Source organism: Garra rufa, chromosome 25, assembly GCF_049309525.1.
Source record: "Garra rufa chromosome 25, GarRuf1.0, whole genome shotgun sequence".
Taxonomy (NCBI): domain Eukaryota; kingdom Metazoa; phylum Chordata; class Actinopteri; order Cypriniformes; family Cyprinidae; genus Garra; species Garra rufa.
Window position 1 is genome coordinate 10,776,275 of NC_133385.1, and position 25,019 is coordinate 10,801,293.

The following is a 25,019-nucleotide window of genomic DNA, read 5'->3' on the forward strand; positions in this document are numbered from 1 at the left end:
TAAACATACATCCAAATTTCAAAACAAAATTAAAAATGTCCATTTACGGGGTCATCAGACTTGATCCTGGAGGGCCAGTGTCCTGCAGAGTTTAGCTCCAACTTGCCTCAACACACCTGCCTGGACATTTCAATTATAGCTAGAAAGACACTGATGAGCTACTTCAGGTGTGTTTGATTTAAGTTGGAGCTAACTCTGCAGAACACCGGCCCTCCAGGACCGAACTTGGTGACCTCTGATCTGAAGGGAACATTAAACATAATTAACAGCTTACCACTGTATAAATATTTTTCATCTAAACTAACATGTCTTCATTTATTCCTCTAAGGTCATGAATGCTTACATGCACCATTTGGTGCACAAATACAACAAGCATGCAACAAAAAAGGCTGTGTGCATTGACTCATTTGAAATGAGCAACATCTGGCAATATAAAACACCAAAGGTCAAGGTTAGTAGACAACATTTGCAGCTTACTGTATAAATGTGTCATTAACACAGATGTAGTTCTGTAGTGATCTTTACACAAAGGTGAAACACAGTCACATCCATCCAGACTCAGCTGAAAAGGCTTATTTCATTTATTGGTGTAGCGAATTTAGCTCAAAGAGGTAAATTTATATAAAGAATTATGAATGAATTTAGGAATGAATGATGCATATATATAGCGCTTTCATTGTGTATTGCCGTACTCCCAAAGCGCTTTACAATCAAATGGTGGATCTCTCCTTAACCACCACCAGTGTGCAGCATCCACTTGGATGATGCGTCGGCAGCCACAGTACAACAGCGCCGGTGCGCTCACCACACACCAGCTACAGGTGGAGAGGAGAGAGTTAGGGAGCCAATTCAATGAATGGGGATTATCAGGAGGCCATGATTGATTAGGGCCAGTGGAGGGAATTTGGCCAGGACACCGGGGTTACACCCCTACTCTTTATGAGAAGTGCAATGGGATTTTTTGTGACCACAAAGAGTCAGGACCTCGGTTTAACGTCTCACCCGAAGGACAGTGCCTTTTACAGTATAGTGTCTCCGTCACTATACTGGGGCATTAGGACCCACATAGACTACAGGGTGTGCACCCCCTGCTGGCCTCACTAACACCTCTTCCAACAGCAACCTAGTTTTCCCAGGAGGTCTCCCATCCAGGTACTGACCATGCTCAGCCCTGCTTAGCTTCAGTGAGCAACCGGTTTTGGGCTGCAGGGTGATATGGCTGTGGCAATTACAATTAATTATAATGAATTACAATTATTTAGGCAAGCCGCCAGTGGTAACTGTATGGGGGAAAAATTTTTCTTGACTAATCTGTTCGTCTAGCAAACAGGGTAATTTTATATCAACTCTAAGCAATGATATTTTCTTGGCCACAAACAAAAAACATTCTTACAGTATTAATGTATAAGAGCATGTAGCTTGATCGGAAATCATGAAGGGACATTAATTATAAAGGCAGAATCAGAGATTCATGTAATTTGTGCACAAGAGTTTTATTAACTAATAACTAACCCATGACTAATCTAAACAAACAAACATACAATCACTCATACATGTAATGTGGGAAGAAGTAGGAGGATGGCTAGAAAGGAACAGGTCTGTGAGGCTGAGCTGACCATCTGAAAGAACCATCGGTTTCTAATCCAGAGTAATGTATATGATAGCTTACACAAAACCTCTGTTTAGTGGAAGGAAAGATACTTGTATCTGAAAGAAAGTCTCGTGGAGCCTCTGAAGAAGTCCTGGATGGTTCCATTTGATGGCCGAAATTGCAATTTCTTTAAACTCCGAGGTTGTTCTTGACTCTGTTGACGTTAGGAGAGTTCTTTCTCCTGAGTAAGCAGTTCTGAGGAACTGCAGGCCGCACTTCAGAGATGGGGATCCAGAGACGGCCAGGAGTGAAGAGAGAGAGATGTCTGATTGTGGTCAGTTTCATGATGATAAGTTCCATGGTTGAGTGAAATTAACTCCAGTGGTATTAGTCTGGGCATGGACTCATGGAGGCCCTCCACACAGGCAGCAATCAAGATTTTTCATAAGAGCCAGGACGAACAGATTAATCGATGGCGATGTAATCCCGCTACAGGTACTACTGGCGGGTGATATAAATAATTGTGATTAATCAAAATTAATTGTAATTATTTATATACATTTCTCTTTTGAGCTAAATTCGCTATACATGTGTACCGGGATTGGGTATTCATACTAGAAAAACTACTGGTAAAACTACTAGAGATTCTTTAAACTCTAATATGTTACATGTGTATCAACATATAATATGCAGCATATTTTAGATCATCAAAGTACGAATTCAGAGATGCCAAACATGACACGTGTGGTTATACTACATAATATTTCTATCTATATCTATAGTAACACATGTATAAAAACATTACACAATACAAACGACAAGATACATAAACCGCAATAATATACACAATGATTTGAGGATTTATGTTTATTCATAGGATTTTTTGTTATCAGATAGTTGCCTTGGCAACTGAGCGCTTCGGATTGTTGGTCTCATTGGGAGCTGTTTCCAGAATGCCAACCTATAGTTGGCTGGTTGGTTTAAAAGATTATTTTTTTATTGTAACAAATAACTATGTCTGATTCGTCCAGATGCTACATTGGTCAGAAGTCACAAAAATCTGTGCAGAATATGTGCCCTGTTTATTTTAGATTTCAGTTAGTCTGACTTATCATCACTTGATTTGGTTCAAAATAATTTAGAATATCTAAAATAAGCATGGCTTGTTTTGGTAAACTTGTTTTATGAAATAGCCCCCTGATTTCATAAAGACACAAAAACATCTTTCCTTTCCAAAAAAAAAAAAGGGTCACACTTTATATTAGGTGGCCTTAACTATTATGTACTTACATCAAAAAATAAGTAGAATGTATTTAATGTGGCCATCTTGCATTGCAAAACACTTTTGCTTCTATTAAGGTGGGATATGGGTAAGGTTAGGGACAGGTTTGGTGGTATAGATAGGTTTAAGGGTGGGTTAGGGTGTAAGGGATGGGTCAACAGTAGTTATTACAGAAATTAATTACAAATGTAATTACATAATGGTTTAAAAAAAAAAGATAAGTACAATGTAATAACATGTATGTATACAATAGGTACATTGTACCAAATGATTAATTAAAATGTAAGTGCATAGTTATTAAGGCCACCTAATGTAAAGTGGGACCAAAAAAAAAAAAAATTATAATAATAAAAATAGACCATAAATAGACATTATACCAAGGTACTTGTTATGGCTTCTCATTTGTATACATAAATTATTATATAATTCAAATTCAAAAGGAAATCTTCATTCATACCAAGAGGGTGTAAACTTTTAACATAAAAATCCCAATACTTGTGCATTTAGTGTTGCATTTATTTTAACTGAAATTCCAGATGGATCCAATGACATTCAAGTTCATTTTTGGGGTCATTAATGAGCATCAGCACTGGACTCTGACGGTACTGTTTATGTTTTATAAGCTTATATTTCAGGCTACAATAGTTTTTTTGCATGTAATGTTTTGTTGTAATAATTTTCGATGTCTTAATTAAGATTATGATTCCACAAGAGAACAGGGCTCTGTATCTGGATCCTCTAGGGGAGACCCTAACTAATGTTCAGAAATGTGAGAATGTAACAAGGTAAATCAAAAGTTTAACCATAATCTCTTAAAGTTATTAAGGTGTTTCTTAATATTCAGTTTCATTTAATAAATTAAAGATTTTCATTGCCATGTGTACCTTTGTACAATTACAGGTCCTTCATGCAACAGAAGGGCTACAATTTGCCCAATTGGACATGTGGTACGTTGTCACATTCTTGCCAAAAGGATGGCAGTTCCTGTGGACCTTTTGTATTGAAAGTAAGCTAAATAGATCATAATGTCATAAATTACTTTCTTACCTTAGTGTAGCACCAGATGTAAACATTAATTAAAATGATCATACTGATTGGTAAATAGATAATAGCGATCCTTATTGAAATTAATGATGACTTAAAAATGACAAATATTACAACGAGATGTTAGGAAAAGTGTTACTGCTGACAACGTAAGTTAAAAGGGATTTCTTATGATGACTAATAGTTACAAGAATGTTTAGAATTCCTTCACTTGTATTTTATTAAAGGACAGCTTTTAACCATCTAGTGAATACTAATAAATAAATAAACAGATAAATAAAGATATATAAAGATACAATTTTGTTTTGCAGTGAACTAAACATTTGAACAAATTTGACAACCACTTGGCAAACCCTTTGACAATTTCTGTGGTCTTCTAACAGCTGTTGACATATGTTGGATAATGTAAAATATCAGTTAGCTGAACCAGTCATTTGGAGAAATGCCATTCCACCCACGGTCCACAACAAATGCAACCTGTGCTTTTCACAACATAATTTTTATTATTTAGTAACCCATTGCTAACTTATGACACATTGTTTACATTACAAACCATATCATTCTAAATGACACAATCCCTGTTCTATTTTAGTTTGCAGAATGTTTCTTAAATGATGAGCCACTTCAGTTTCCCACATCTGAAAAAAGTGTGGTTGCCCTCAGAATGAGCATAGCTGCTTGTCTCCTGCAGAACACTGGTAAGAGATATTAGTGCTTGTTTCAAAATACATTCAAATCTTTTAATTAGTTATATATCCATTGGTAACCTAACCATTTATCTATAAAACACAAAAATGTGATTTATATGCCTGTAAATATACCTATGATAACCCTGTTTATCCTGCTTCTGCATGATATCTGCCTAGCTAACCTCAAGAACCTGTGCCACCTGTGTGGGAACAGAAGCAGTTTTCAAAAAGTGACCAACTGGGTAAGAATTCCAAAAATAATGTTGTATTTTATCAAACATTTATTTGAAATTGCTTTCTTAATGAAATATGACAATTTTAATAAGTATTATTTGAAATTAACTACAGAAATACTTGAAAATATTTGTTTGTCAACATGTTTAGATTGGCTGTGATGTGTGCCCACGCTGGTTCCACTGCCACTGTGTCAAGCGCACAAGGAAAATAAAAAGTTACATCTGCCCCGTATGTGCAACATGATGTGCGACACTATGTGATGTGGAACACTATGCAAATTAAAAATAAAACACTTAATGGTTTTCCCGTGTCAATTTATTCAATATAGAACAGTTAAAAGTAAATTGATTAGGATAACTGGCAAAAGACCAGTAAAATTACATCAATCAGGTTTGTGTATGAGTCTATGAAAGAGAGCATCAGTGTTAGTGACAAATGAAAGTAGTGTTAGCCTGAAATCTGTTCTAAATTGTTGTTTTTTTTAGTTTATTTAACTAAGGGACAATATAGTCAGAGTCTGCAATAATAGTCTTTCTGAAGTGTTTGCCAAGAAAAAAAAACTTTCCAGAGCACAGAAAAAACAGCAGTACACTGAGCCTATTACACAGTACAATAAAATACAGAGAGTGCGTACTGTACATGATTGCATGCGCAATGTGCTTGCAGAAATGTGAATTTGTTTTTGTACAGATTTCCATAGATGTCAGACTACACTCATTCTGGAGACACTTGTCCTCCAGTAGAATATCTGCAGAAAAGCACAAGTGTTTAGATTCAATAATAAGCATTTAACAGTAGGGGATATGATTTTGGCAGCACTGCCGAATTCTTACCCCCCTCCATGATTTTCAGTTTAGTGAGCAAAAGACCCATAAAAGTCATTCAGAAGACACGTGTCCTCCAGTAGAATATCTGCAGAAAAGCACAAGTGTTTAGATTCAATAATAAGCATTTAACAGTAGGGGATATGATTTTGGCAGCACTGCCGAATTCTTACCCCCCTCCATGATTTTCAGTTTGCTGCTTGAAAGACCCATAAAAGTCATTCAGAAGACACGTTTCCTCCTGTAGAATATCTGCAGAAAAGCACAAGTGTTTAGATTCAATAATAAGCATTTAACAGTAGGGGATATGATTTTGGCAGCACTGCCGAATTCTTACCCCCCTCCATGATTTTCAGTTTAGTGAGCAAAAGAGCCATAAAAGTCATTCAGAAGACACGTGTCCTCCAGTAGAATATCTGCAGAAAAGCACAAGTGTTTAGATTCAATAATAAGCATTTAACAGGAGGGGATATGATTTTGGCAGCACTGCCGAATTCTTACCCCCCTCCATGATTTTCAGTTTGCTGCGTGAAAGACCCATAAAAGTCATTCAGAAGACACGTGTCCTCAGGTAGAATATCTGCAGAAAAGCACAAGTGTTTAGATTCAATAATAAGCATTTAACAGTAGGGGATATGATTTTGGCAGCACTGCCGAATTCTTACCCCCCTCCATGATTTTCAGTTTGCTGCTTGAAAGACCCATAAAAGTCATTCAGAAGACACGTTTCCTCCTGTAGAATATCTGCAGAAAAGCACAAGTGTTTAGATTCAATAATAAGCATTTAACAGTAGGGGATATGATTTTGGCAGCACTGCCGAATTCTTACCCCCCTCCATGATTTTCAGTTTAGTGAGCAAAAGACCCATAAAAGTCATTCAGAAGACACGTTTCCTCCAGTAGAATAACTGCAGAAAAGCACAAGTGTTTAGATTCAATAATAAGCATTTAACAGTAGGGGATATGATTTTGGCAGCACTGCCGAATTCTTACCCCCCTCCATGATTTTCAGTTTAGTGAGCAAAAGACCCATAAAAGTCATTCAGAAGACACGTGTCCTCCAGTAGAATATCTGCAGAAAAGCACAAGTGTTTAGATTCAATAATAAGCATTTAACAGTAGGGGATATGATTTTGGCAGCACTGCCGAATTCTTACCCCCCTCCATGATTTTCAGTTTGCTGCTTGAAAGACCCATAAAAGTCATTCAGAAGACACGTTTCCTCCTGTAGAATATCTGCAGAAAAGCACAAGTGTTTAGATTCAATAATAAGCATTTAACAGTAGGGGATATGATTTTGGCAGCACTGCCGAATTCTTACCCCCCTCCATGATTTTCAGTTTAGTGAGCAAAAGAGCCATAAAAGTCATTCAGAAGACACGTGTCCTCCAGTAGAATAACTGCAGAAAAGCACAAGTGTTTAGATTCAATAATAAGCATTTAACAGTAGGGGATATGATTTTGGCAGCACTGCCGAATTCTTACCCCCCTCCATGATTTTCAGTTTGCTGCTTGAAAGACCCATAAAAGTCATTCAGAAGACACGTTTCCTCCTGTAGAATATCTGCAGAAAAGCACAAGTGTTTAGATTCAATAATAAGCATTTAACAGTAGGGGATATGATTTTGGCAGCACTGCCGAATTCTTACCCCCCTCCATGATTTTCAGTTTAGTGAGCAAAAGAGCCATAAAAGTCATTCAGAAGACACGTGTCCTCCAGTAGAATATCTGCAGAAAAGCACAAGTGTTTAGATTCAATAATAAGCATTTAACAGGAGGGGATATGATTTTGGCAGCACTGCCGAATTCTTACCCCCCTCCATGATTTTCAGTTTGCTGCGTGAAAGACCCATAAAAGTCATTCAGAAGACACGTGTCCTCAGGTAGAATATCTGCAGAAAAGCACAAGTGTTTAGATTCAATAATAAGCATTTAACAGTAGGGGATATGATTTTGGCAGCACTGCCGAATTCTTACCCCCCTCCATGATTTTCAGTTTGCTGCTTGAAAGACCCATAAAAGTCATTCAGAAGACACGTTTCCTCCTGTAGAATATCTGCAGAAAAGCACAAGTGTTTAGATTCAATAATAAGCATTTAACAGTAGGGGATATGATTTTGGCAGCACTGCCGAATTCTTACCCCCCTCCATGATTTTCAGTTTAGTGAGCAAAAGACCCATAAAAGTCATTCAGAAGACACGTTTCCTCCAGTAGAATAACTGCAGAAAAGCACAAGTGTTTAGATTCAATAATAAGCATTTAACAGTAGGGGATATGATTTTGGCAGCACTGCCGAATTCTTACCCCCCTCCATGATTTTCAGTTTAGTGAGCAAAAGACCCATAAAAGTCATTCAGAAGACACGTGTCCTCCAGTAGAATATCTGCAGAAAAGCACAAGTGTTTAGATTCAATAATAAGCATTTAACAGTAGGGGATATGATTTTGGCAGCACTGCCGAATTCTTACCCCCCTCCATGATTTTCAGTTTGCTGCTTGAAAGACCCATAAAAGTCATTCAGAAGACACGTTTCCTCCTGTAGAATATCTGCAGAAAAGCACAAGTGTTTAGATTCAATAATAAGCATTTAACAGTAGGGGATATGATTTTGGCAGCACTGCCGAATTCTTACCCCCCTCCATGATTTTCAGTTTAGTGAGCAAAAGACCCATAAAAGTCATTCAGAAGACACGTTTCCTCCAGTAGAATAACTGCAGAAAAGCACAAGTGTTTAGATTCAATAATAAGCATTTAACAGTAGGGGATATGATTTTAGCAGCACTGCCGAATTCTTACCCCCCTCCATGATTTTTAGTTTAGTGAGCAAAAGACCCATAAAAGTCATTCAGAAGACACGTTTCCTCCAGTAGAATAACTGCAGAAAAGCACAAGTGTTTAGATTCAATAATAAGCATTTAACAGTAGGGGATATGATTTTAGCAGCACTGCCGAATTCTTACCCCCCTCCATGATTTTTAGTTTAGTGAGCAAAAGACCCATAAAAGTCATTCAGAAGACACGCGTCCTCCTGTAGAATATCTGCAGAAAAGCACAAGTGTTTAGATTCAATAATAAGCATTTAACAGGAGGGGATATGATTTTGGCAGCACTGCCGAATTCTTACCCCCCTCCATGATTTTCAGTTTGCTGCTTGAAAGACCCATAAAAGTCATTCAGAAGACACGTGTCCTCCAGTAGAATATCTGCAGAAAAGCACAAGTGTTTAGATTCAATAATAAGCATTTAACAGTAGGGAATATGATTTTGGCAGCACTGCCGAATTCTTACCCCCCTCCATGATTTTTAGTTTAGTGAGCAAAAAACCCCCCCCAAAAAAATTCACAAGACACGTGTCCTCCAGTAGAATAACTGCAGAAAAGCACAAGTGTTTAGATTCAATAATAAGCATTTAACAGGAGGGGATATGATTTTAGCAGCACTGCCGAATTCTTACCCCCCTCCATGATTTTCAGTTTGCTGCGTGAAAGACCCATAAAAGTCATTCAGAAGACACGTGTCCTCAGGTAGAATATCTGCAGAAAAGCACAAGTGTTTAGATTCAATAATAAGCATTTAACAGTAGGGGATATGATTTTGGCAGCACTGCCGAATTCTTACCCCCCTCCATGATTTTTAGTTTAGTGAGCAAAAGACCCATAAAAGTCATTCAGAAGACACGCGTCCTCCTGTAGAATATCTGCAGAAAAGCACAAGTGTTTAGATTCAATAATAAGCATTTAGCAGGAGGGGATATGATTTTGGCAGCACTGCCGAATTCTTACCCCCCTCCATGATTTTCAGTTTGCTGCTTGAAAGACCCATAAAAGTCATTCAGAAGACACGTTTCCTCCTGTAGAATATCTGCAGAAAAGCACAAGTGTTTAGATTCAATAATAAGCATTTAACAGGAGGGGATATGATTTTGGCAGCACTGCCGAATTCTTACCCCCCTCCATGATTTTCAGTTTGCTGCGTGAAAGACCCATAAAAGTCATTCAGAAGACACGTGTCCTCAGGTAGAATATCTGCAGAAAAGCACAAGTGTTTAGATTCAATAATAAGCATTTAACAGGAGGGGATATGATTTTGGCAGCACTGCCGAATTCTTACCCCCCTCCATGATTTTCAGTTTGCTGCGTGAAAGACCCATAAAAGTCATTCAGAAGACACGTGTCCTCAGGTAGAATATCTGCAGAAAAGCACAAGTGTTTAGATTCAATAATAAGCATTTAACAGTAGGGGATATGATTTTGGCAGCACTGCCGAATTCTTACCCCCCTCCATGATTTTTAGTTTAGTGAGCAAAAACCCCCCCCCCAAAAAAATTCACAAGACACGTGTCCTCCAGTAGAATAACTGCAGAAAAGCACAAGTGTTTAGATTCAATAATAAGCATTTAACAGGAGGGGATATGATTTTGGCAGCACTGCCGAATTCTTACCCCCCTCCATGATTTTCAGTTTGCTGCGTGAAAGACCCATAAAAGTCATTCAGAAGACACGTGTCCTCAGGTAGAATATCTGCAGAAAAGCACAAGTGTTTAGATTCAATAATAAGCATTTAACAGTAGGGGATATGATTTTGGCAGCACTGCCGAATTCTTACCCCCCTCCATGATTTTTAGTTTAGTGAGCAAAAGACCCATAAAAGTCATTCAGAAGACACGCGTCCTCCTGTAGAATATCTGCAGAAAAGCACAAGTGTTTAGATTCAATAATAAGCATTTAACAGGAGGGGATATGATTTTGGCAGCACTGCCGAATTCTTACCCCCCTCCATGATTTTCAGTTTGCTGCTTGAAAGACCCATAAAAGTCATTCAGAAGACACGCGTCCTCCAGTAGAATATCTGCAGAAAAGCACAAGTGTTTAGATTCAATAATAAGCATTTAACAGTAGGGAATATGATTTTGGCAGCACTGCCGAATTCTTACCCCCCTCCATGATTTTTAGTTTAGTGAGCAAAAGACCCATAAAAGTCATTCAGAAGACACGTGTCCTCCAGTAGAATATCTGCAGAAAAGCACAAGTGTTTAGATTCAATAATAAGCATTTAACAGTAGGGAATATGATTTTGGCAGCACTGCCGAATTCTTACCCCCCTCCATGATTTTTAGTTTAGTGAGCAAAAGACCCATAAAAGTCATTCAGAAGACACGTGTCCTCCAGTAGAATATCTGCAGAAAAGCACAAGTGTTTAGATTCAATAATAAGCATTTAACAGTAGGGAATATGATTTTGGCAGCACTGCCGAATTCTTACCCCCCTCCATGATTTTTAGTTTAGTGAGCAAAAAACCCCCCCAAAAAAAATTCACAAGACACGTGTCCTCCAGTAGAATAACTGCAGAAAAGCACAAGTGTTTAGATTCAATAATAAGCATTTAACAGGAGGGGATATGATTTTGGCAGCACTGCCGAATTCTTACCCCCCTCCATGATTTTCAGTTTGCTGCGTGAAAGACCCATAAAAGTCATTCAGAAGACACGTGTCCTCAGGTAGAATATCTGCAGAAAAGCACAAGTGTTTAGATTCAATAATAAGCATTTAACAGTAGGGGATATGATTTTGGCAGCACTGCCGAATTCTTACCCCCCTCCATGATTTTTAGTTTAGTGAGCAAAAGACCCATAAAAGTCATTCAGAAGACACGTGTCCTCCAGTAGAATATCTGCAGAAAAGCACAAGTGTTTAGATTCAATAATAAGCATTTAACAGTAGGGGATATGATTTTGGCAGCACTGCCGAATTCTTACCCCCCTCCATGATTTTTAGTTTAGTGAGCAAAAGACCCATAAAAGTCATTCAGAAGACACGTGTCCTCCAGTAGAATATCTGCAGAAAAGCACAAGTGTTTAGATTCAATAATAAGCATTTAACAGTAGGGAATATGATTTTGGCAGCACTGCCGAATTCTTACCCCCCTCCATGATTTTTAGTTTAGTGAGCAAAAAACCCCCCCAAAAAAAATTCACAAGACACGTGTCCTCCAGTAGAATAACTGCAGAAAAGCACAAGTGTTTAGATTCAATAATAAGCATTTAACAGGAGGGGATATGATTTTGGCAGCACTGCCGAATTCTTACCCCCCTCCATGATTTTCAGTTTGCTGCTTGAAAGACCCATAAAAGTCATTCAGAAGACACGTTTCCTCCTGTAGAATATCTGCAGAAAAGCACAAGTGTTTAGATTCAATAATAAGCATTTAACAGTAGGGGATATGATTTTGGCAGCACTGCCGAATTCTTACCCCCCTCCATGATTTTCAGTTTGCTGCTTGAAAGACCCATAAAAGTCATTCAGAAGACACGTTTCCTCCAGTAGAATATCTGCAGAAAAGCACAAGTGTTTAGATTCAATAATAAGCATTTAACAGTAGGGGATATGATTTTGGCAGCACTGCTGAATTCTTACCCCCCTCCATGATTTTCAGTTTAGTGAGCAAAAGACCCATAAAAGTCGTTCTGGAGACAATATAGTATTTCATTAAGGAGACTGGGACAACACAAAAGTAAAGCTCAATTACAAATGTGTCCGTATTCCTTTAGTAATGAAGTTCAGTTTTAGGTGTAGACAACCATCAAGTCATTGTTTTACTATTAAGAGAAAGTTTCTTTGTTTTACACAATTTGTATACAAGTATACAGGTTAGGTGTAATACATCAAAGACAAATGCACAAATAAATAGAAATACAAAAACGGCAATGTATTACTTACACCTTGTAATGCCTGCCTGTTTTCGCAACTGGCGCCATCATATGACGTCACGCGCGTGCACGCTAGGGGAGTCGGAATCTGGCAGGGAGTCGGAATTCGGCACAACACCTGTTCAAAAAACGATTCGTTCAAGAATCGGACATCACTACGTTTGTTGGTCACATAATAAGAAATAAAGCACTCCAGAATGGCAGATCAAGGACTGCTCAAGTGGACAGTTATCGTGCTCACATGTCAACATAAAGACAGTGTTTATGCTTTCCAGAGAGGTGAGTTTATCAGTTTTTCACATTGTATATATGTGCTGAATTATTATTAATAGCGTTTATCTACGTTAACGTTTTGTATTGTTGTTTTCTTTGAGTTTGAGTTTTTATTTGATCTACTTGGACTTCCTTGAAGCGTCACGAAACACGAGAATAATGTTTAACAGTTTAAAACCTTACAAAAAGTACTATGCTATAACTGACATTGCATTCTTGCAAGTATCTTGTACATGAATTTAGGTGCCATATTATATACCTAAGTACCATTGTGTTATAATCTAATGCCATCAATGGACCATGGAACTATCACGTGACTTCTTGTGTATAGGGTCTATCTCACATTAACAGATCTCCAGAGCAGGTGTAATTAAATCTCATGGAGGTTTGTGTGTGTTTCAGAGCTGGAGGTGCGGCAGAAGCGTGGTGTTCTCCCAGCTGATGCCCTGCTGCTGACTGTTCCTGACCCTCATGCCCGGTTGGGCAGCGGCGGAGCCACACTGAACGCCCTGCTGGTGGCTGCAGAACACCTGAGCGCCAGAACCGGATACAGTGTGAGCTTCATGTTACTGTAGAGAGCTGTCTGTGTGCAGATGGTTGGAGGTCTCCTTATGGATATGTGCAATATTGCAGAAAGAATTTCTTTAACCTGAAGGATCCAAATAAGATGGAATAAAGATGCTTAGAGCAGATCAAAAGTTTGCAATAATTCATATTTTATTGAAGGATGTCTCTTATGCTCACAAAGGCTGCATTGATTTGGTCAAAAATACAGTAAAAACTAATATTGTGAAATATTATTAGACTATTTCTATTTCAACACACTACCGGTCAAAAGTTTTCAGACAGTAAGATTTTTAATGTTTTTAAAGAAGTCTATTCTGCTCACCAAGCCTGCATTTATTTAATCCAAAGTACAGCTAAAACGGTTTAATAATAATTTTTACTATTTAAAATAGCTTCTTTCTATTTGAATTTATTTTAAAATGTACTTTATTCCTGTGATCAAAGCAAAATTTTCAGCATCATTACCTTAGTCTTCAGTGTCGCGTGATTCTTCGGAAATCGTTCTAATATGATAATCTCAAGATACATTTATTATTATTGTTATCAATATTTAAAACAGCTGAGTACATTTGTTTTTCAGGATTCTTTGATGAATAGAAAGATCTAAAGGTCAGCATTTATCTGAAATAAAAAGCTTTTATAACATACACTATACCATTCAAAAGCTTGGAGTCAGTATAATTGTTTTTTTGAAAGAAATAATAGAAATTAATACTTTTATTTAGAAAGGATGCTTTAAATTGATCAAAAGTGATGATAAAGACATTTATAATGTTACAAAAGATTTCTGTTTCAGATAAATGCTATTTTTCTAGACTTTCTATTCATCAAAGAAACCTGACAAAAATTCTATTCAACTGGTTTCAGCATAATAATATTTTTTGTTGCAAATCAGAAAATTAGAATGATTTCAGAATGATCATGTGACACTGAAGACTGGAGTAATTATACTTATACATTTAGCTTTGAAATCACAGAAATAAATTACATTTTAAATTATATTCAAATAGAAGACCGTTATTTTAATTTTAATTAATAATAATAATAATAATAATAGTCATTTGTTCATCAATTTAATGCATCCTTGCTGAATAATATAGAAAACAATATAATAAACGGCTGTTTTTTGAAGTAGTATTTCAATATACCTGTTTATACTATATTTTTTTGTCTAAAAAAATTGAGTATAATTCACTTCTTTCTTTAAAACAAATCTTTATTATGACTTTTGACTATATGATCCTCCTAGATTTTATGAGATGTACATATTATTTTATTACTATTATTTATCATTTCTAAAAAAATAAGATCCTCAAAAAACATTGTCTATAAATTTTTTTTTAATCTTTTAAAATGATAATAATTATTTTCTCATTAGTATGCTTGTTTCCAGATTATGATTCCCCATGATTTTTTATTAGCAGTACTGTATATTTTTTCAGCATTTTAGAATAGAATATCTATATATAATTTCTATTGCTTATCCAGCACCGTAGTATTTTTCCATTCATGATAAATGATCAGAATACAGTTTTCTCTGTAGCTGAATTCATAAGGATCTTCCTCTAAAACATACTTGAACTCCTGGTAGTTCACCCAAAAATTAAAATTCTGTCATTAATTACTCACTCTCATGTTGTTCCAAACCTGTAAGCCTTTTGTTCATCTTCAGAACACAAATTATGATATTTTTGATGAAATCCGTGAGCTTTTTGACCCTACATAGACAGCAATGCAACTGACACGTTTAAGGCCCAGAAAGGTAGTAAGGACATAGTCCATGTGGCATCAGTGGTTCAACCTTAATTTTATGAAGCTACAAGAATACTTTTTTGTGTTCTGAAGAAGAACAAAGGTCTTACATGTTTGGAACGACATTAAGGTGATTAATTAATGACACAATTTAAAATTTTAGCTGAACTAACCCTTTAAATGTGTGTGTTTGTGTTTAGGTGGTGAACGCAGATGTCCTGGATGAAGCTCATATTCTCATCCTTCACACGGTTTGTAATAAAAAAAGCATTTTAGGGTAAATTCATTCTTAAATGTGTGCTAATAGGTGTATGTGTGTTTTTAGGGCAGAGATTTCCCATGGGACGGCTGCAGCAGGGCTTTCTGCTGGATGCCTGTGCAGAGATCAGACGCTATAGAAGGAGCCGTTTGTTGTTTAGACCTGCTGTTGGACTGTCTGTCCACAAAGGTGAGCAGTTAACCCACAGTTAAGCACACACAAATATACATGAATTTATACACCACTCTCTCTATATAGGTGAGTATTAAGCAAATGCCTGTTTAGTGAAACATCCTGTTTCAGATTTGCGCTGGTTCTCCGCCAGGCGTTTGGGTCTGCGGCACTGATATGATCTTGAATATTCCAACACAACAGCGTGAGCTAACTTTTATACAGTCACACGTCTAAAGCACAAACAAGATTTTTTAGAAGCATTTTTTTGTACAAATCAGCAGTTAGCATCTTTAGAAACACTTCAGGAAGACTTTATTAATATATTTCTGTTGGTTTTCTTTATAGTGATTTCATGGGACGGGTTCGCTGGGGTTCGAGTTGTGGCGTTGCCAGGTGACGTTAATTTTGCTGTTAATCATGGCGTCTATCTCACTGATGCACAGGTGTGTTATTCAAAATTGGGTTGATTTTATGATTTTTTTTTTTTTTTTTTTGTAAAATATGCACTTGTATATAACTTTCTGAGATTTTCTTTCTTGCTTTTACAGAGCAGAGTACATAACATTATCTATAAGGGCTCAAAGGAGATGATCAGCTCTGCCACACTGCCTGATGGGAAAGTACCCCTGGTATGAAATTGTTTGATAATGTTTGTTGCATTATGTATGCATATGGGCCATTCAACAGAAATGGTTTAAAGTCTTTTTTCAAAAAAATTGTATGTATGCAAATTGTAAAATATCCAAGGCACAAATTTCTAGTGACTGTGTCGTAATTGTGTGTTAATTCAGTCGTAAAGAAATTGAACATTAAAGAAAAATAAAAACATTTCAGGAATTATCTCCATATAGTGGACTTCTATGCTGTCCCCGAGTTTGAACTTCCAAAATGCAATTTAAATGCAGCTTCAAAGGACTCTAAACGATCCCAGCTGAGGAAGAAAGGTCTTATCTAGTGAAATGATTGGTTATTTTCTAATTTTTTTTTTTTACAATTTATATACTTTTTAACTTCAAATGCTTGTCTTGTCTAGCTCTGCATTAACTCTGTGTATTCCGGTTCATGACAGTTAGGGTAGGTCGAAAAACTCTCATCTCATCGCTGCAGAATTACAGACCCAGCGATGTAGGGCGATTTTTGAAGTTGGAGAAGAAAATGAGATGGAAGTTTTTCGACATGCTCTAACTGTCATGAAGTGGAAAACACAGTTCACACAGAGCTAAACAAGACAAGCATTTGAGGTTAGAAAGTATATAAAGTCAAGGCTGAAATTATTCATATCCCTGGCAAATTCTGACTTAAAGTTACTTTTATTCAACCAGCACGTTTTTTTGACCGGAAATGACACAGGCTTCTCCCAAAAGATAAGACGATGTACAAGAGGCATCATTGTGGAAAAAATATTACTCATCTTTTATTTACATTTGAACAAAAAGTGGCATGTCCAAAATTATTCATACCCTTCTCAATAATCAATAGAAACGCCTTTATTGGCTATTACAGCAATCAAACGCTTGCTATAATTGCTGACCCGTATTTTCTGCATGTCTCCACTGGTATTTTTGCCCATTCATTTTTAGGAATGAGCTTCAACTCTTTCAGGTTGGAGGGTCTCCTTGCCATCACCCTGATCTTTAGCTCCCTCCACAGATTCTCAATTGGATTTAAGTCAGGACTCTGGCTGGGCCAATGCAAAACATAAATGATTTTGTCTGCTAACCATTCCTTTACCACTTTTGCTGTAATTTTGGGTCGTTTTCATGCTGAAATGTCCACTGGTGCCCAAGGCCAAGTCTCTCTGTAGACTGCCTGATGTTGTTGTTGAGAATTTTGATGTATTGCTCCTTTTCATGGTGCCATTTACTGTGATTAGGTTCCCTGGTCCACCGGCCAAAACATTATGTTTCCACCACCATGTTTGACAGTGGGGATGGTGTTCTTAGGGTTGAAGCCTTCTCCTTTTTTACGCCAGATGAAGGCTACATCATTGTGGCCAAACAATTCAATTTTTGTTTCATCTGACAATAAAACAGAAGACCAGAAGTCTTCTTCTTTCTCCAGATGAGCATTTGCAAAGGCCAAGCGGGCTTTTGTGTGTCTTATCTGGAGAAGTGGTGTTCTCTTTGGTCTGTGTCCGTTGAACCCGGTGTGCAGTGTCCATTGGATTGTCTGCCTTGAGATGTTTTTGGGATGCTTCCTAAAAGTGTTTCTGCTTCAGGTGTCCGGGCCAGTGTTTTTCTCTAAGACTGTGGCAGAGAAACTCCTACAGACTCATGTTATGGCACCACTGGACGGTTGTACGTATCTTGGCATGGATTCGGGAGCTCCACCGCTTGAGGTAAAATCACACACAACGAAGTTCTCTTTCTCTGATTCGTCTCTCCCTCCCACATTTCTTTCTCTCTTGCAGATATCTTTGTTTTTGGATATTCTGGTGTGCCTTTGCGCCGACCTGACAGAGCAGGAATTCATCAATGGAGAGAGAACAGGCTGCACCTCACCCTCCGGACCTCAGGGGGCAGTAGTGAAGAGCGGCCGCGCTGTGCTGTGGAGGACCCTCAGGGGATCCTCCATCTCTATGTGTACGGATTCACTATATTTTTGCCTCTACATAATTAAAAAGTCTGTTTGTGAATGGAATACTAGCCTACTGTATACCACAGTATATACTGGATATTGCATACTAAAAAACATAAAAATTTGTGAAACTGCATACAGTAAACAGTTTATATACAGTGTGCTCAATGTGCTCTTTTATATCCTTTATATACTATACACTGCAATCTTTTGTTAAATGTAGGCTACTTAATATCGCAGAAGTAGTAAATATAGAGTATTATGTTATACTGAACATAGTCTTTGTCGGTTTCCAGTGTACATTCCAGATGGTCGCTATGATTATTTGACTCAATCGGGTCGAGAACATGTCATTCGTCTGACAGAAACTGGAACAGAGACGATGATTCTCTCTCATATTCAGGTGGGAAATGTTGTGAACGTGTCTTTGGGTTTTTTTCAATAATTTATTTAACCAATTAATATAATTTTGCAAAACAATTTCTGTTTCAAAGGATGTAAAGTCTGTGGCAGAAGGTAGCAGGGTGATTAATAGTGTACTAGAAGGAGACATTCGTGTATCAGCAGGAGCTGTTGTGCAGCACTGCCACCTACAGGTCTGGAGGGTCTTAACTAATCTTTATCAACTATTTAACGATATACAATCAAACCTCTCTTTTGCTCTTCACATGAATACTGAATAATCACTGAGTAATAGTTATCAAAATGTGCCAATGTCAAATGCAGGGTCCAGTCCAGGTGCATTCTGGGTGCCTGTTGTCAGGACTTGATTTGACCTCCTCATCCTGCATCCAACGTCTACCCCTGTCCAGTGACATCATCATTCAGGGTCATCGAGTGATGCTGGGAGAGTTAAAGTTAACAGTGTACACAGCTTTTGGAGCTCACGACAGTTTAGAGGTGAAGTAAGAGCCCCGTTTTTTTTACATTTTCACTTTATTCATTTAGTAGACATTTCTATCTAAATCAAGACAGTTCTTTTTATTTATTACAAAGAACAATGTAATAAGAAATTGCATGGTGATTTTACATAGTTTATTTATTATATTCTCTTTTAATCTCCACCCAGACCTGCACTGATGATGTCAATGCATTATTCCTTAATCAAAAATGGAGTGATTTTTGTAGTCGGACTGGAATACAGTAAGAAACCTCTATTTTCATACCTCGTGTAATCAGACTTTTGACAAAATGTGGACTGTACCTTTAAGATTAATGAAGCCAAAAAGAGAAGGATCATACACATAAAAGATGTTTACATGTAGTCTACAAGAAAAAATAATAGTTGTATTTATAAAAATGACCCTGATTCTTAAAACTTGTCAAACTTTGTTTCCTGAATGATCCACAGCTGTTTTTGTTTGTTTGTTTGTTTAGTGATAGTTGTTCATGAGTCCATTGTTTGTCCTGAACAGTTAAACTGCCCGTTGTTCTTCAGAAAAATCCTTCAGAGATTCTTTGGTTTTACAGCATATTTGTGTATTTGGGTCCTTTTAACAATGACTGACTGTATGATTTTGAGATCCATCTTTTATACTGAGGACAACTGAGGGACTCATACGCTCACTGATGCACCAGAAGGATAAACCATGCATTAAGAACCTTTACGTATATAGTCCACCAGGAGAAAATAACAGTTGAATTTATGTAAATGTCTTTTAGGTGAAATATCTTATTCTGGTCAGAACTAAAAAAAAAAATAGCATGCATTTTGTATGATCCTTCTTAACTTGGTCAAATAATTTCCATTCAGCAGATTCTGCAGGGTTTATATGTACTTTTTACTTCAATTGTATATTCTGTATGTGTGTATTAAAGGCCTCAGTACCTTTGGGGACCTGAGAGGACAGAGTCATGCTGTCTGCTGGATGCCCGATTGTTCCCAGTGTTCATGCCACGCTCAGGACCCATTGGGATAGAGGGTGTTTGTTGGCTCCTGGGTGGCACTGGTGGGCTGGACAGCTGGAGGGAGGCCTGGAGACTCTCACTCAGGGATATTCTCATCCTGACGGACCAGCAGACAGAGCTATGCTGGAGAGAGCAGCTTTTCTTCAGTGTGGGTCGACGGAGAGCCGTGGATACTCTGCAGGGCCACACAGATCTCAGTCTACTGCCTTTTTTCAGAGCAGCAGCACTGGCCGGCCAGCAGGAGGCGCTACTGCAAGCGCTGGACTCTGGTGAGCAAAAGATGAGGAATGGTTTGCATATGTTGACTTTTGAGGATACTGATGATTTGTCTGTTTTCTCAGTTGCTGCAGGCAGCAGTGGTGATCTTGGAATAGCGGCTCGTTGTCTTGCCTGTATCGCTGATGTCCTTGGCTGTGTGGCTGGTGAGGGTAAAGGTGGTTTGCGCAGCGGCCCAGCGGCGAATCCATCATGGGCCTCTGCTTTTAAGCTCTTAGAAAAGGGAAACTTATCTGCAGGTGTCCAAGAACTGGCCAATCAAAGAAAGCACTGGATCAGCAGGTCAGAACTTTAAAAATGTATAAATCTAAGAGTTGTCAAGAGATAATTTCTGATTTGTCATTGTTTTCTAAAGACCAGATTTGTTGGTGAGAGCCGCCAGGCATTATGAGGGGGCGGGACAGATACTGCTGCGAAAGGCAGTGATGTCAGCGCGTGAGTTTGTGTTCATTGGTCAAGGAGAGATGCCGCCCATGGGTGAATGGCAGGAAGTGGAGTGTCCTGCTCGACTGGATCTGTCAGGTGTGAACAGCATTCTTCATTTGAACTGATGATAGAGTTCTGTGTTTATGTTTGACAGTGATGTGTGGCATTTGGAGTTAAAATGACAATGTTTTTTACAGGGTTAGTGGAAGGTGCTTAAAGTGCTTGAAGAACTTGAATTTGACTTTGAAATTTAAGGCCTGGAAAACCCTTGAAAACAGCAATATTCCTGAAGAGGAACTTGAAAAGTGCTTAGATTTATTAAAAGACAATGTATCTATGAAATGAGTGTTCATTTTTTCAATTCTTTTCACACCCATTTCACTTATTTCAGTTAACGGCATAAAACGAGCAATCTAAGCCAGTAGTAGTACTGACAATGTTGTTTTATTTGTTTCATATCGGAATCATATTGCGAATCATTTGACTTACATCGGAACCTTTGAGCATGTATCGCAAATTTAGAGCATAATGGGTTTGTGGATCATTTTACGAATTGAATGATTTGAATCAAAGATTGGCAATAGTTCATGAGACAATACATGCTCTGAGACCTGATCCTGAAATGATGGTTCACAAATCCGTTAAACCACTGTGTGGCAAAATGATTCACTGTTTCTAAGCGTTCCAATCGAGCCGCGTATCATGAATCATTTGTTTCAGGTCGTAACTTCAAATTGCGTATCGCAAATTTAGATCAGGGTTTGCAAATCATTTGACTTAGATTGGGACTAGATCTAGAGTCCTGATCTAAAAGTCATGGTTTTCAAAACATTATTCAGATCGGGACTTCAGAGCGTAGATTGCAAATCATTTGATTTAAATCAGGACTTCGGAGCAGGTTCGCAAATCTTTTGCTTTAGATCAGAACTTAGGAGCGCAGATCCATATTGAAGTCAAAAGTATTTAGGTTTCCTTGGGTCTTTGACAGTGTGTGCTGAAAGTGTGTTTGGATACCTCACCAGGTGGCTGGAGTGACACTCCTCCTATTGCGTTTGAACATGGAGGACTGGTGGTCAATGTGGCCATTAAGGTGGATGGAAAACGACCGATTGGAGCTCGAGTTCGGCGTGTTCCAGAGCCTCGTCTGCTGTTAGTCAGTACCAGCGGTGAACCGGCCTGCAGCATCTCCACAGAAACACTCTGTGTGGATCTTACTGACCTGGAAGACTATTGCCAACCTCACGCTCCAGGTGAGAGAACATGTGTTGACATATGCTGTGGGATGTGACACAATGTTTTGATGTTGAACGTAAATGAACGTAAATGTACAAATATCAGTAAATAATTTAAGTTGTGTGTTTGTGTTGTAGGTGCTCTGCTAAAAGCTGTGTGTGTGTGCAGTGAGCTGGTGTGTGTATCGTCTTCTGTCTCTCTGAAAGAGCAGTTGTTACAGCGCTGGGGTGGTGGACTGGAGATCCACAGCTGGTCTACATTGCCACATGGATCTGGTCTCGGTGTGTAAATCACTTTTGAGTAACTTTGCTGTTTCAATGTGCAGTAATAGTTCTTGGGTTAACACACAAGACATCTTCCATACAAATGGGAACAGAAGACAGAACTGTAATGTATAATGGCATCTAGATAAATTGTTGCCTCTTGAAATAAATATATAATATAGTGTTATATAAGTCAGAATTAAATTGTATATACTCTTTGTGTGTGTGTGTGTGTGTGTGTGTGTGTGTGTTTAGGCACCAGCAGTATCCTGGCAGGTGCAGCTCTTGCAGCAGTATACAGATGCACGGGACGGAGCTACGATACAAACTCTCTCATTCATGATGTTCTTTATCTGGAGCAGATACTCACCACTGGTATGAGAGATGCTTTCATATATCACATCATTTCTAGAGTGATATAGGGTTTTACTGGACTGTGTATCTTGACCAAACAGGAGCTTAAAGGACTTTTTAAGCTAAAGGCATTTGAATTCTTTGCTGTGTTTTTAGGTGGTGGATGGCAGGATCAGGTTGGTGGGCTGTTTGGAGGAGTGAAACTGGCCCGATCTGCAGCTCAGTTACCGCTGAGAGTGGAAGTAGAACAGCTCTCTCTGACTCGAGACTTCCTGTCAGTCCTGCAGCAGCATCTTCTTCTGATTTACACTGGAAAGACGCGTTTAGCACGGAACCTGCTGCAGGTACAAGTGGCTGATGGTGACAGTCAGACTTAATGAATGGTGTGTTGTGTTTTCACTGATTACTGTGTGTGTGCAGGACGTGGTGCGGAGCTGGTATGCGCGTTTACCCTCCATCGTACAGAACGCAGAGCAGCTGGTGACCAATGCAGAGGAGTGTGCTGAAGCCTGTAGAGACGGTAAGCGAGAAAAACTCATTATTATAATATTTCAGTTGACTCTTTTATTTGTTTGTTTTTTCTCTCTCTCAGGATCTCTCGTCAGACTGGGACAGTGTATGAACACATACTGGCAGCAGAAGAAGCTGATGGCTCCAGGCTGTGAGCCGGCAGCAGTGAGATCCATGATGAACGCACTTCAGCCGCTGAGTTTAGGACAGAGTCTGGCAGGAGCAGGAGGAGGAGGATTCCTGTTCTTACTCACCCGTGAGCCACAGCAGAAGGAAGCAGTGAGAGAAATTCTCACAAACGTACAGGTGAGAATGACTTGTGAAAAGAATAGTTGTTTTGTCACCTTTTGCAGACTGTAGAAGCTGTGAGGTGATTGGTTTCTGAAAGGCTTGTGTGTGTTTACTGTTCTAAAACGAATTACCTAACTTCTAATTAGTAAAATCTGTTTTATGAATGTTGTGGTCCTGATTGTTATGTTTGACAGGGCATTGGCTCCTTCACTGTTCATTCAGTGGAGCTGGATATGGATGGGATCTCAATCATTCAGAAGAACTCTGAAAATCCTGAACAACAGCAGATGACAGAAATCTGAGTGCCTTGTAAATGCCAATTAAATTTGTATTTTTTCTGTAAATGTAGCATTTATTAGTGTTTGCATTTAATGTTTTATCTTTTCTTATTCCTGAAGCATTATATTAAATGTATAAAAGTACCTGAAAAGGTTTTCTTTCTTTTTTTACTAAATGTAATAAATATTATTTTAAAGAGTGGCCATGTTTTACTCTGACCTTTGGATCTTGTACTTCTTTATTGGCTGCATAACAATTAGAGTACATAGATGAAGATTAACGATGAAATAACATGTCTCCTTCTGAAAGAGGTGTCTATAAATTGGTATATTCCCCTAACAAACTACTAGTTGGTCAGAATAGCTCTTCAGTGGCTATATTTTTACTGCTGGCCAGAACTAGCAGTGAGGGTAAGGGAGGACTGCAGAGCTCAGCAATTGCAAATTTACAGTCCTCTAACAAGTATTTACGCATATAGTATATAATAAGCTTTTTATTTCTTAATGAGACTTTGTCTTCGGTCCAAAGTGTTCAAATGTAAAGGAAAGTTAATTATTTACTAAGGTGCCATTATTCTCGATACTTCCTTGTGTCACGGTAAAGTAGTGTTTACGGTCAAACGCGTTGGAAGTAAACTGAAAGTAAAGACTATAGTCTGCTGGTGAGACTAAATGTAAGTTACTGTGAAACTCCGACTGAAGTAAAATGGATCTAGGTAAGCATTTATTCTCTTGAAAATTATCACTCATAGTAAACATTACATTAGTAAGACTTTGCAATAAGGTCATACTAGTTAACGATAGTTAGTACATTAACTAACAATAAGCAATACATCTGTTATAGCGTTTATTAATGTTTATTATTAGTTAATAAAAATATATCTTCAGTATTAGTTCATGTTATATCTGTCGATAACAGATACACACTTTTGATTTTAGTCATGTATTAAGAAGGGCATGTTGACATGAACAGTATTTTTTTATTGTTAGTTCAGTTCAAGTTAACTAACGTAATTAATGTTAATATTTGAACCTTATTGTAAAGGGTTATCATTTCTTTTAGTTACAGTGTTCACAGTTTCATTTTCGTATTAGTCTATAGGGTTTTAAATCTTGTTTTAATTTCGAGAACACAGTCGCGTATTCTTCGTGATTTGCCACGACTTCAATGACGCCTAAATTCACTCTCTGTTTCTCATTATGATTCTTAAATCCGTTGATTTAAGAGCTGAATTCCGTTAATGAACAATATATTGTTGGTCAAGAATGCTTAAAAATGATTATTTCATGTAGTAATCAAACATACAGTGCACGTCAGTACCTAGATCAACTTGTTGATAAGGACTATATATTCAGTGAGTGTAGTTATATGTAGGCTATGTATTATAAAACAGAGATATTTAGGGTGCAGACAGTGTTAAGAGCAAAAAAAGTATTTTCTTTGCACTAGAGTAGCCTACCAAATTGCTCATCAAAACTGTGTCCTTGAAGGTCCAGGAAGGAA

The 25,019-nt window shown here is 38.0% G+C and overlaps 1 protein-coding gene across 1 annotated transcript; it reads left to right on the forward strand.

The window, feature by feature from the left end:
- The first annotated feature begins 12,571 nt into the window (after positions 1–12,571).
- fcsk (fucose kinase) lies at positions 12,572–23,306 on the forward strand. Its single transcript, XM_073831563.1, has 22 exons — positions 12,572–12,653; positions 13,050–13,201; positions 15,167–15,217; positions 15,292–15,414; positions 15,529–15,601; positions 15,745–15,842; positions 15,948–16,028; positions 17,618–17,737; positions 17,810–17,981; positions 18,273–18,379; positions 18,471–18,572; positions 18,703–18,876; positions 19,046–19,119; positions 19,795–20,153; positions 20,226–20,442; positions 20,516–20,682; positions 21,609–21,836; positions 21,957–22,100; positions 22,338–22,457; positions 22,593–22,780; positions 22,857–22,956; positions 23,029–23,306. Exons 1-22 carry the CDS (start codon positions 12,572–12,574, stop codon positions 23,304–23,306), a joined length of 3,210 nt encoding a protein of 1,069 aa, XP_073687664.1.
- Positions 23,307–25,019: the final 1,713 nt, after the last annotated feature.

Coding starts and splice junctions, on each gene's coding strand:
- fcsk (XM_073831563.1), top strand. CDS start 12,572: ATGGCAGATCAAGGACTGCTCAAGTGGACAGTTATCGTGCTCACATGT. Junction 20,443..20,515: donor AGAAAGCACTGGATCAGCAG/GTCAGAACTTTA, acceptor TGTTTTCTAAAG/ACCAGATTTGTTGGTGAGAG. Junction 20,683..21,608: donor TGCTCGACTGGATCTGTCAG/GTGTGAACAGCA, acceptor ATACCTCACCAG/GTGGCTGGAGTGACACTCCT.